The sequence below is a fragment of the Carcharhinus amblyrhynchos genome, chromosome 3, assembly GCF_965287045.1.
Source record: "Carcharhinus amblyrhynchos chromosome 3, sCarAmb.v2.hapA, whole genome shotgun sequence".
Lineage (NCBI taxonomy): Eukaryota > Metazoa > Chordata > Chondrichthyes > Carcharhiniformes > Carcharhinidae > Carcharhinus > Carcharhinus amblyrhynchos.
Genome location: NC_137326.1, coordinates 66728075 through 66741538, shown reverse-complemented (window position 1 = coordinate 66741538; position 13464 = coordinate 66728075). Strand labels below are relative to the sequence as shown.

Below are 13464 nucleotides of genomic sequence, written 5' to 3'. Positions count from 1 at the left end.
TCATCAGTGGTTTCTGTGGGAAACACGGGGATTTGCTTCTTTGATACACATCTTCTACACTAATTATTGGACGGTCTACTGACTCAAAGCAGTCGCACAGCAAATGATCTGATTCCTCAGACCAACATTGGATGACTGTTCTTGCTCTACAGGGAGTGCAGAGAAGGCTTACCAGACTGATTCCTGGGGTGGCAGTACTGACATATGAGGAGAGATTAAATCAGTTGGAAGTGTGTTTGCTGAAGCTCAGAAGAATGAGGGGGGGATCTTATAGAAACTTATAAAATTATAACAGGACTAGTCAGGGTGGATGCAAGAAGGATGTTCCGATGGTGGGAGTGTCCAGAGCCAGGGGTCAGTCTGTGGATACAAGGAAGACCACTTAGGACAGAGACATGGAGAAATTTCTTCACCCAGACAGTGGTCAGCCTGTGGAATTTGCTACCACGAAAAGTAGTTGAGACCAAAAGATTGTATGTTTTCAAGAATCGATATAGCACTTGGGGTGAAGGGGATCAAAGAATATGGGGAGAAGGCAGGATCAGGCTGATGAGTTGGATGATCAGCCATGATCACAATGAATGGTGGAGCAGTCTCAAAGGGCTCAATGGCCTCCTTTTCTCCTATTTTCTCCTATGTTTCATGGATAACCACTTTTGGGTTATAGATCTGTTCTAGATCTATCCCATTTAGCATGATGATAGTGTCACATAACACAATGGGTAGAATGTTCAGTGTGATGATGGGTCTCTAAGAGAATCTAACCATCTTGACTATTGCTGAAAAAAGACATTTTGTCAAAGTTGTTCATCTTGTACTCATCAAAATAATCGTAAAAATACCAATGTCAAGAAAAATAGTAGCTTTACACAGTCTGGGAAAAGGGTGCTGACTGGTACTTGGCAAGTGGACTCTGGCAGAAGCATTAGCTTGGAGGTTGTACTAGTTGATGGTGACTGATAGTTAACTGCCAAGTACGTTTGAAATTTAAAACAAGCATATTGACATTGATCAATGCATTGCCCTCTGGAATAAACCGGTGAATTGCTATCACTTATTTTGTTTAGCTGAAGCAGGCACAATCTGTGTATATATCCTTTCTGTGTGTGAATAACAAGGTTCTGTGTATCAATTTACGTGAGTTTAGTACACAAAATTCTGTCACACTGTAAGCCTGAATAAAAATGTTTCATTGGTTGTCAGCATAATTTATATCGCACTGAGAATTATTCAGCAAAGATTGATCAATCACAGAATCACAACTTATATTGGAAACTGTGTTGCATTTTGCAAGCACAGGCTGGTTAGGTACTTTGCCTATTGTGAACAGCTTGCAAAACCCCTTTAAATTCAGTAACAGAATACCACTATCAATATCCTGGAGGTAGACCAGAAACTGAATTGGTCGGAGGCTATGAGTTCTAAAGCTGGCCAGAGGCTAGGAGTTCTACAGTGAGTAAGTAACGTGCTTCCTGACTCCCCAAAGCATGTACACCATCTTCAAGGCAGAGGTGAAAAGTGTGATCAAATACTCTCCCCTTGGCTGAGTGCATCTCCAACAACATGCAAAGCTCAGCACCAGCTAGACAAATCAGCCCTTGGCACCCCATCCTAAAATATTCACTCCCTCGACCACCAAGAAACTGTAATGCAGTATGTAACATCTACAAGATATACTCCAGGAACTCACCAAGGCTCCTTTGACAACACTTTTCAATCCCATGGTTGCTATCATCTAGAAGAACAAGGGCAGCAGATACCAAGAAACAGCATAACCTGGAAGTTCCCCTCTAAGCCACACATCATCACTGTGACTGGGTCAAACTCCTGGAATTCCATCTTTATTATCACAGTGGATGTACCCACGCCACAAGGACTGCAGTGGTTCAAAAAGACAGTTCATACCACCTTCTCAAGGACAATTAGGGAAGGCAATAAACATTGACCTAACAGGGTAGCCTATATCCAGTGGATGAATAATTTAACAAGTAAGCTGGTGCTAGTTCTCAGCTCCTTTGTGTGCCTGAGGTATTCATACCACTTTTAGAATTTAGTTCCTTTTAGATCAGTTGCATATCAGTTTCCCAAGTGCTTCTGGAACTCTTTACTGTCAAAAGGAAAACTGATTTTATATAAACTTGGATTGTCCCTAAGTGCACCAGAAGATGATCGTTATTTCCTGCTGCAGAAAGGCTTTGTGCGTGCCAGCCACACAGCTCTTGGTTCTGCTGGCACTGTTTCCAGGTAAAGGAATAAGAAGTCACATAGGCCAGTATTTCTTATCCAAATGATTTGCAACTGTGCTCTTTACCAGTGATATAAACTATTAAGTCCTTTTCAAGCATTCTTAAAGATATTGATTCCACTGACATTTTAAAGAAATTACGAATTTTCTTTACTGTACTGTTTCTAGGTCAAAGGTTGTCAGCAGCAGACTATTTAATTAGGAAATATTAAATATATTACAAATTAAGTTATAGTTTTGAAGTTTGAAGAAAATGGCTATTAGAAGCACAAACTTCTAAACAGCTGATGTTATTGAAGTCTGAATAATCATTTAAACGGAAGCTTTTAATAATAACCTTGCTGAAATACGTGGAAGTTACAATATGCAAGTTATTTTCATAAATTTTCCATTTACCAAGCATCATTATAAAACCCTACCCTCTAACAAATAAAACAGTGATCCTGTAACTTCTATTAGTCCATCACTATTCCTTACTCCAGACTCTCCTGGTCCAAAACATCTTAATATTTGATTTTCTTCCTTTAAGTGGGCATTTGGAGTTACATTGTGGGAGCTTATGACACTGGGACAAACGCCATATGTTGACATCGATCCTTTTGAGATGGCTGCTTACCTTAAAGATGGATACAGAATAGCCCAGCCAATCAATTGTCCAGATGAACTGTAAGTTACTGAAGGAATTCTGTTTTTTTCTAAAGTTCCTGTTTAGAATTTATAGAACTGTTGGTTAGGTGCACCTGCATAACCAAAACCACTAGATTAATGATGGGGAGTTGCTGACTTTTTACAAATTGATAGACCACTGATCCAACCTGTGGGAGTTACAATCTTGGCCATGCCATGTAAGAATGTAGCTGAAAAAGTGGAAGTTCAGAGATCTTCCTTCATTATAGCTTCGTAGAGATATACAGCACGGAAACAGAACCTTAAGACCCAACTTGTTCATGCCAACCAGGTTTCTGAACCTGAATTAGCCCCATTTGTCTTGTTTGCATTATCCCTCTAAACTTCTCCTATCCATGTACCTGTCTAAATGTTATATTTGTACCCACCTCTACCATATCCTCTGGCAGCTCATTCCACAGACACACAACCTCTGGCAGCTCATTCCACAGACACACAACCCACAGTATGGAAAAGTTGCCCCTCAGATATATTTTAAATCTTTCCCCCTTCACCTTACACCCTATAGTTTTGGACTCCCCTAATCTGGGGAAAAGACCTTAGCTTATTCACCTTACTATTCCCCTCATGATTTATAAACCTCTTTAAATCATCCTCCTGCGCTTCAGGGAAAATTGTCCCAGCCTTTCCCCCTATTTTAAATGTTCCAGTCTCGGTAACATGTTGATAAATCTTGTTTGCACCCCTTCCAGTTTAATAACATCCTTCCTATAGGATTAAGGAGAATCCTAAGGCGTTCTATAGGTATGTCAAGAATAGAAGGTTGGTCAGGGCAAGATTAGGGCCAGTTACAGACAGTAGGGGGAAGTTGTGTGTGGAACCGGAAGAGATTGGAGAGGCATTGAACCATTATTTCTCTTCGGTGTTCACGCAGGACGATATGAATGTAGCTGAGGAGGTCACTGGGGTGAAGGGGTGTAAAATAGAAAGTATTGTAGTTGATACAGAGGATGTGTTGGATATTCTAGAAGGGTTGAAAATAGATAAGTCCCCTGGTCCTGACGGGATTTACCCTAGGATTCTATGGGAGGCAAGAGAGGTGATTGCAGAGCCACTGGCTCTGATCTTCAGGTCATCGTTGGTCTCTGGTATAGTACCGGATGATTGGAGGACAGCGAATGTTGTCCCATTGTTTAAGAAGGGGAGCAGAGACTTCCCTGGGAATTATAGACCAGTGAGTCTTACTTCTGTAGTGGGCAAGGTTTTAGAAAGAATTATTAGGGATAGGATTTATAGTTATTTGGAGAGTAATGAATTGATTAGAGATAGTCAGCATGGTTTTGTAGCGGGAAGGTCGTGCCTTACTAACCTTATTGAGTTCTTTGAGAAGGTGACCAAAGAGGTGGATAGGGGTAAGGCAGTAGATGTGGTATATATGGATTTTAGTAAGGCGTTTGATAAGGTTCACCATGGTATGCTTCTGCAGAAAATGCAGATGTATGGGATTGGTGGTAATTTAGGTACTTGGATCAGGAATTGGTTAGCAGATAGGAGACAGAGGGTGGTGGTTGATGGTAATTATTCATCATGGAGTTCGGTTACGAGTGGTGTGCCTCAGGGATCTGTTTTGGGGCCACTGCTGTTCGTAATCTTTATTAATGATCTGGATGAGGGTATAGTTGGGTGGATTAGTAAGTTTGCTGATGACACCAAAGTCGGAGGTGTGGTAGATTGTGAGGAAGGGTGTCGAAGTTTGCAGGGTGACTTGGACAGGTTGCAGAGCTGGGCCGCGAGGTGGCGGATGGAGTTTAATGCGGAGAAGTGTGAGGTAATCCATTTCGGTAGGAATAACAGATGTGTTGAGTATAGGGCTAACGGGAGGACTTTGAATAGAGTGGAGGAGCAGAGGGATCTAGGTGTATGTGTACATAGATCCCTGAAAGTTGGGAATCAAGTAGATAAGGTTGTTAAGAAGGCGTACGATGTCTTGGCGTTTATTGGTAGGGGGATTGAATTTAGGAGTCGCAGCGTCATGTTGCAACTGTACACAACTCTGGTGCGGCCGCACTTGGAGTACTGTGTGCAGTTCTGGTCCCCACATTACAGGAAGGATGTGGAGGCTTTGGAGAGGGTGCAGAGGAGGTTTACCAGGATGTTGCCTGGTATGCAGGGGAGGTCCTATGAGGAGAGACTGAGGGATTTGGGGTTGTTTTCACTGGAAAGAAGGCGGCTAAGAGGGGATCTTATAGAAACATATAAGATGATTAGAGGTTTAGATAGGGTGGATGGTGATAGCCTGTTTCCTCGGATGGAGAAATCTAGCACGAGGGGGCATGGCTTTAAATTAAGGGGGGGTAGTTATAGGACGGATGTCAGGGGTAGGTTCTTTACCCAGAGGGTGGTGAGGGACTGGAATGCCCTGCCTGCTGCAGTTGTAAATGCGCCTAGTTTGGGGGCGTTTAAGAGATTGGTGGATAGGTTTATGGACGAAAAAGGAGTGGTTTAGATTAGTGGGTCAATGTTTTTTTTTTAAAAATAAGACTGGTCGGCGCAACATTGTGGGCCGAAGGGCCTGTTCCGCGCTGTAATGTTCTAATGTTCTAATGTTCTAATATAGCAGGGCGACCAGAATTGTATGCAGTATCCCGAATGTGGCCATATCAATGTCCTGTACAGTTGAAACATAACATCCAAATCCTGTACCCAGTGCTCTAACCTTTGAAGGCATGTGAGCCAAATACCACCTTTACTACCCTGTCTACCTATGACACCACTTTTAAGGAACATCTGCACCCCTAGCTGACACTACAGTTAAGAAAGCCCACTAATGCCTCTACTTTCTCAGAAGACGAAGGAAATTTGGCATGTCAGCTACGACTTTCACCAACTTTTACTCATGCCCCATAGAAAGCATTCTTTCTGGTTGTATCACAGCTTGGAATGGCTCCTGCTCTGTCCAAGATTGCAAGGAACTACAAAAGGCCATGAATGTAGCCCAATCCATCTCGCAAACCAGCCTCCCATCCATTGACTCTATCTACACTTCCACTGCCTCGGCAAAGCTGCGAATATAATTAAGGACCCCACAAAGCCCAGACGTTCGGTCTTCCACCTTTTTCCATCGGAAAAAAGATACAAAAGTTTGAGGTCACGTACCAACCGACTCAAGAACACCTTCTTCCCTGTTGCTGTTGGACTTTTGAATGGACTTGCCTTGCATTAAGTTGATTTTTCTCTACACCCTAGCTATGACTGTAACACTACATTCTGCACTTATTTCCTTCTCGACAAACGACATGTTTTGTCTGTATGGCGTGCAAGAAATAATACTTTTCACTGTATGTTAATACATGTGACAATAGATCAAATCAAATCTCTCTGCTCGACAACACTCCCCAGGACCTTACTGTTGACTGTGTAAGTGCTGCTTGGTTTGTCTTACCAAAATGCAACACCTCACATTTATCTGAATTAGACTGTATCCGCTGCCATTCCTTGGTCCACTCGTCCAGTTGATCAAAACCCCATTGTAGTCTTAGATAACTTTCTTCACTTCCACTACACTTCCGATTTTGGTGTTATCCGCAAACTTACTAACCATGCCTCCTATATTCCCCCTTCAAATCGTTTACATGAATAATAAACAACAGTGAACCCAGCACCGATCGCCATGGCACGTCGCTGGTTCCAGACCTTCAGTCTGAAAACCACCCTCTACCACCACCCTCTGTCTCCTATTAGCAAGCCAATTTTATATCCAATTGGCTAATTCTTCCTGGATTCCATGTGGTCTAAGCTTACTGATCAGTCTACCACGTGGTGCCATGTCAAAAACATTGCTAAATACATGTTGACAACGTCTACTTACCTCATTTATTTTCTTGGTCACTCCTTCAAAAACCTTTATCAAATTTGTCAGGTACAATTTCCCACACGCAAAGTCATGCTGACAATCCGTAATTACTCCTTGCCTTTCCAAATGATCCTGTTTCTCAGAATCCTGTCCAACAACTTACCCACCACTGACGTTAGGCTCACTGGTCTGTAGTTCCCTGGCTTTTTCCTGCCACCTTTCTTAAATAACAGCACAACATTTGCCTCCCTCCACTCATTTGGCACCTTACCTGTGGCTGTCAGTGATACAAATATGTCCGCTAGGGGCCCACAGTTTCTCCCTAGTTTCGCACAGTGTCCCGCGATACATTTGATCAGGTCCTGGGGATTTATCTACCTTCATATGTTTTAAAAATGCCAACACCTCCTCTTCTGTAATGTTTTTCAGGACATCACTACTAACTTTTCTGAGTTCCCTAGCTTCTATGTCTTTCTCCACAATAAATACTGATGAGAAATTCTCCAAAACAAATAGTGTTGTCAACTAGAGCATTGATTGAAATATTGAAATTATGTAGCCTTGTCTTATTTAAAGCATTTTTCAGATTTCCAACAAACGTAAGGGCTCAGTGGTTAGTACTGCTGCTTCATAGTGCCAGGGACCTGGGTTCGATTTCAGCGTTGGATGACTGACTGTGCCGAGTTTGCACATTCTCCCCATGTCTGTGTGGGTTTCCTCTGGAATGTGCAGGTTAGATGGATTGGCCATGATAAATTGTCCCTTAGTGTCCAAAGATATTATGTTGGGTACATTAACCATGATAAATGGGCAGGGAAAAGAACCTGGGATAAGATACTCTATCAGGGAATGGGTGCAGACTCGATAGGCTGAACGGCCTTTGCATTATAGGGATTCTATATATTTTATTGGATGTTGATAACCATCTGTTTGTCAGTCATTGCTGATTTGAAAGGGTCTTAATTTTTTAAAAGCATCGCCTAATTTTAGCCAAATATAAAGTTGCCGCAGTAAACTTTGACAAAGTAAGACCAGGAGATATAGGAACAGAGTTAGGCCATTTAGCCCATCGAGTCTACTCTGCCATTCAATCATGGTTGATAGGTTTCTCAACCCCATTCTCCCACTTTTTCCCCATAACCCTTGATCCCTTTACCAATCAAGAACCTATGTAAAATGCACTCAATGACCTGTCTTCATAGGCAATGAATTCCAAGATTCACCACTCTCTGATAAATGAAATTAATTGTAATGGATTACAATTATGTTTAAAAAGACAGGTATAATCTGTTCCTCCTGATGTGACTATAAGCTGTTGAAAGGCATCAGAGAAAAGTCAAATTTAATTTGTTTATTTCTCAAGGTAAGATGGTGGGTGAGGATTTAGCCTTTCTTAAATGACAGTAAAGTTGTCATTTTGTCAAAGTAAAGCAGTTTCCTTCATGGTACAGAACAATGAAGTTTATTTGTGATTAGAGGAAATAATTGTGGGCATGAAGCATACCAGTACACAACAAGCCTGCAGATAAACACCTTAGAATCTCATTGAGGGGTGGATGATTAAGAATTAAGCATTTGTTGTTTGTAACAAGAGCCCACCAATGCAGCATTAGATATCAGGCACAGATCCCTGCCCTATTGTATATCTGGTCCTGTGGGCTGAAATCATTTGTTTTGTATTTTCTTTGCAGGTTTGCAGTAATGGCCTGCTGTTGGGCCTTGGACCGTGATGAGAGACCAAAGTTCCAGCAACTAGTGCAGTGTCTGACAGAATTTCATGCTGCCTTAGGGGCCTATGTCTGAATCAAGGCTTTGGTTGCACCTGAAATCTTCAATACTAAGAGCAGAATTAATAATAGAAATTAAGCAAATTGGGGGAAATATTTCTTCTGAAGCAGAGTGCCTTGAAATGCTTTCATAGTTTTGTTTTGTAAAATATTTGATAATGTGAGTTTTGGTATTTTAACACAACATCATGTTTACCTAAATGAGTAAGACTTTTAGTAAGCTCCATATCTGGGTGAGGTTCCTGGAGCAGCCAAATTTAATCTGTCAATGTCACTTGGACTTTGCATTCCATTTCTTAACTCCTTTTGCCTGTACTTCAGGCATTTCAGAGCCAGGTTTTTAAATTTTTTGTGAAACATGTTTTGGCAAGCTTTTTGAATGATTGATTACTGCTACTTATTTACAGCACAGAGCAATCCCCCAAATAGTTCACTCCTCCAGAATCACGGAATTATTACAGTGCAGTAAGGGCACATTTTGCCCATTATATCTGCATTGGCATTCTGAATGAGCATTCATCTAGTCCCATTCGCTTGCATTCTCCTTATCTTCCTCTTCAGAAAGCGGCCAAATTTCTTTCTGAAGCAATGGTTGAACCAGCCTCCCTCGCACATTGGCAATGCATTCCAGACTTTCCACTTCAGCAAAGCTTTGGTTCATTTTCAGCAGTAATCAGAATCCAGATTCGTTCTTATATCTTGTGTAATTTCGAAGTCTTCATGCACTTCACAGTGTGTAGTCTGTTTCCCATCATGTTACAGACAGAAGGTAGTTGTTTGGTAACCTCACATACAGCTTTTCACTTGTTTCAATACATGGTACATCGGGTCTATTTTGCATTTTAGCACTTCATGCCATTGTCTAATTAGTTAAAAAATGAAATTCACTGATATACTTCACCTTTAACATAATAAATAAAAGCATATTACTGCAGGTGCTGGAATCTGAAACCAAAAGAGAAAACACTGGGAAATCTCAGCAGGTCTGGCAGCATCTGTAAGGCGAGAAAATCCAGATGATCCTTTGTCAAAGCTTTGACAAAGGGTCATCTGGACTCAAAGTATCAGCTCTTTTCCCTCCAAACAGGCGCTGCCAAACCTGCTGAGATTTTCCAGAGTTTTCTCTTTTGGTTACTTCACCTTTGACCTTTGGTATGGAAGCTTTCTGTTCTTTGGTACGAGGCGGTTCGGATAACTAGGTTAAAGGCCTTTTATGTAAATCCAAACCTTATGTATATTTTTGAACAATTCAATTGTTTGCTATTTCTGATTGTCAACTTATGTTCATCTTTGAATAATGTTCATCTTTGTAAAATGCAGAGGATATGATTAATAAAGCTGAGAAATCTTTCTGAAATTTGTACATACTGTATTCTTTGGTGAATAGAAGTGTATTTAACTACTAACTACTGAACAAGTTGACTGTTTTAATAATAATTCAGTCTCACCTGCTTTGAATACTGAAAATTATAGAGTACACTCTGAGCTGGACAGTTGAGGATAGTTCCATCATTATATTATGGAAGTAGGCAAGACTGCTAGTAAAATTCATTAGTGAGGTTGAGTAACGCTATGACTATTCATATCTCGGTTCACATTTTGTGTTACAGAAACTTAATATTATGACATTGATTTGGTGCTTTCACTACTGTTAAATCCAATATAAAATCACAGACCCAGTGAAATATCAGTTAAATAGCCATTGTCAAATTGCAATGAATGGACGTTTTCTTTTCCAAAAGCAGTTAACTAGGAATGCAAGAAATTGGATCAACATTTTAATGTAAAATGTGCATGTGACATTTTCTTTGATGAAGCTACTCATTTTAAGTGTCTTTGCTGTGGGATAAATCTACATACAGCTGTGCAGTGCTATTGGTAACAGCACTTCAGATGTTGTTGGAGGTTTTGAAGCCCAATCATTTTCATCACACGACAGCATTGGTCGTAACTAACTGAATTGTGTTATGAGACAAATTTAGCAGTGGAGCACCATGTATAAGCCTCAAGCCAAATTGGAGGATGTCTAAATCAGTGCACATCTATAAGGGGACAAATTTCAGATCCAAAATATGGAAATGACATCTCTGCTAAAACTACAAGTGTTGATTTGAGTTTTAAAATTTTGTTTTTTTTATTTCAGGAATTGGTTAAAGTATATATAGTCTTGCTCATTAAGCATTTGTACTTAAATTGGTCAACTCTTTTTCACATTTAGGCTTGGAAGGAGCATTGGATCGTTTTCATGGTTTGAAATTCTGTGGTCCCTTTTCTATGAAGAAGACATGGATACATGGGAAGATGCTTGCCCCCAAGGAATACTTTTCCAGTCAGTTCTATTCTGACTTAACCATCTGTTGATGGCTAATCCAAAGCTGAGAAAAAAATAAAGCAATAGAAAGGCTAGGGAGTCAGCTAGAAGTCACGATCCACATATCAGTGACATTGGTGTAAAAAGAGATGAATCCTATAGGCAGATATTAGGAAGCTAGAAAGTTAATAAGAAGGATTTCAAAGATAATAATCTCCAGATTAGTTCCAGCGCTAGTGAGTCCAAAAATAAGAGGATGGTGTTGATGAATATGTGGCTGGGGTGATGATGCCAAAAGGACAACTTTAAATTCATGAGTGATAAACTGATTCAACATTAAGTTTATTCTGATATGTGTTCTTTAATGTTACAAGCCCTGAAAATGTGCCCAGTCAGTCACTCAGTAGAGCATTAGACTCTTAATCTCAGGGTTGTGGGTTCGAGCACCACATTGGGTGTTGTTGTTTTTTGGGGTGGCACTGCTGCCTCATAGCGCCAAGGACCTGGGTTTGATTCCCAGTTTGGGTCACTATCTATGTGGAGACTGCACGTCCTCCCTGTATCTGCGTAGGTTTCCTCCGGGTTCTCTGGTTTCCTCCCACAATCCAAAGATGGGCAGGTTAGGCTGATTGGCCATGCTAAATTGCCCTTTAGTGTCCCAGGGTGTCTAGGTTAGAGGGATTAGAGGGGCAAATATGTGGGGTATGGGGATAGGACCAAGGTGGGATTTTTGTTAGTGCCGACTCAATGGGCTGAATGGTCTCCTTTTGCACTGTAGGGATTCCGTGATTCTATTCCAAAATCCAATTTTGCATAGATAGATTGTAGGACAAGGCATCAAAAACTTTATTCCTTATCGCACAGTTCTGGGTATTCCAAAGCAATTTTAAGGCAAAAGTCAGTCGGATAGTCATGGGAAAAATCCCGCTTTAAAGCATTGATATGGGACTGTTTCACAAAGCTGCCTTGCTGTCTCAAGGTCAGGCTTGTGAGAAGGTCATCATCAACGTTTGCAAAGGAATTTCGTATCAAGTTGAACTTTTTGTCGGAAACAGGGAAGTGCTCCCTCCAGTTCTGTCTTCAAACTTTGCAGGTGTTCTCTTGATGTTATGTTTCACAGGGTTTGGAAGCTGCATTTCTGCCATGATCAAAAAGTCTGACAGATTCGCAAACTAATTGTGATTTGACTTAACAAGTTGTTTGGCCCACATCTTTATTTTCTTGATTATCACTTCTATTTTGTCCTGCATATGAAAAACTGTCACTGATTCTGCAATAAAATCATTGCTTAATGCTACCTGCAGATTGGGAATCACTATTTGAGTGTCCATAGTTGACAATTTTGCACAAATTGATGCTGAACTCTGTTGGGTCCTTTCATCACCATCTGCAAACTTTGAACAGTGGCAAGTCAGTTGAACAGATTTAGTTTCTATTGGAAGTGTAATTTATTGACAGAGGCTCTTGAGAATTGTGGCTGCTGTGGCTAGTTCTGGACCTGCTTTCGGACCATTCTCTTTTGACCTTTCAAACAAATTATTCCATTTAATCCATGCTGCTAAGAAATGGAGCAATCTTCATTGGGTGGTTCATCATGAGCTTCATCTGTTATTTACTTGAGGTGACTTTTTCCAGCTGAAAGTTGGGAAACAATCTGTCATGTAACCCAATATTTTTCCACTCAGAAATCTTACTTACTGTAGATACCTCATGCAACCTCCACATTTTAATCAGATGAGAGATCAACAGTACTGAGGAAGTTGAGCTGTGTTGACTCATTGCTTACCTATAAGTATTCATTGGAGGTAATAGACGGGAAGTCTATCTGCCTCTGGAACTTGAAGCTGAAGTTTATTTATTAGTCACAAGTAAGGCTTACATTAACACTGCAATGAAGTTACTGTAAAATTCGCTTAGTCGTCACACTCTGGTGCCTGTTCAGGCCAATGTACCCTAACCAGCACGACTTTCAGACTGTGGGAGAAAACCGGAGCAACCGGAGGAAACCCATGCAGACACGGGGAGAATGTGCAAACTCCACACAGCCAGTGACTCAAGCCGGGAATCAAACTTGGGTGCCTGGCACTGTGAGGCAGCAGTGCTTATCACCATGCCACCACTGGTGGCCACTGATACATTTTCAGCCATGCTCATTTCTTTATTATCAAAAGGGCTTTGTAGCTCTTGCTTCTATTCTCGAATCATATTGTCAATTTCTGGAACAATTTATAGAGTCATAGAGATTTAAGCGTGGAAACAGGCCCTTCAGCCCAACTTGTCGATGTCATCCTTTTTTTTAAACCCCTAAGCTAATCCCAATTGCCCACATTTGGTCCTTATCTCTCTATACCCAGTTTACCCATGTAACTGTCCAAATGCTTTTTAAAAGACAAAATTGTACCCGCCTCTACTACTACCTCTGGCAGCTTTTTCCAGACACTCACCACCCTCTATGTGAAAAAACTGTCCCTCCCTCTGGACACTTTTGTATCTCTCACCTTAAACCTATACCCTCTAGTTTTAGACTCCCCTATCTTTGGGAAAAGACATTGACTATCAAGCTGATCTGTGCCCCTCATTATTTTATAGACCTCTATAAGATCACCCCTCAGCCTTCTGTGCTCCAGAGAAAAATGTCCCA

General features: G+C 41.0%; 1 protein-coding gene across 2 annotated transcripts in view; it reads left to right on the top strand.

Moving 5' to 3' along the window:
- Positions 1-9869, top strand: part of ryk (receptor like tyrosine kinase) — a 367912-nt gene extending 358043 nt beyond the window's left edge. For both annotated transcript variants that reach the window (XM_080184943.1, XM_080184936.1), the window contains 2 exons: positions 2775-2911; positions 8417-9869. In XM_080184943.1, the coding sequence (XP_080041069.1) occupies positions 2775-2911; positions 8417-8528 (249 nt within the window). In that variant the 3' untranslated portion in view covers positions 8529-9869. The remainder of the gene's footprint in view (positions 1-2774; positions 2912-8416) is intronic.
- Positions 9870-13464: the final 3595 nt, after the last annotated feature.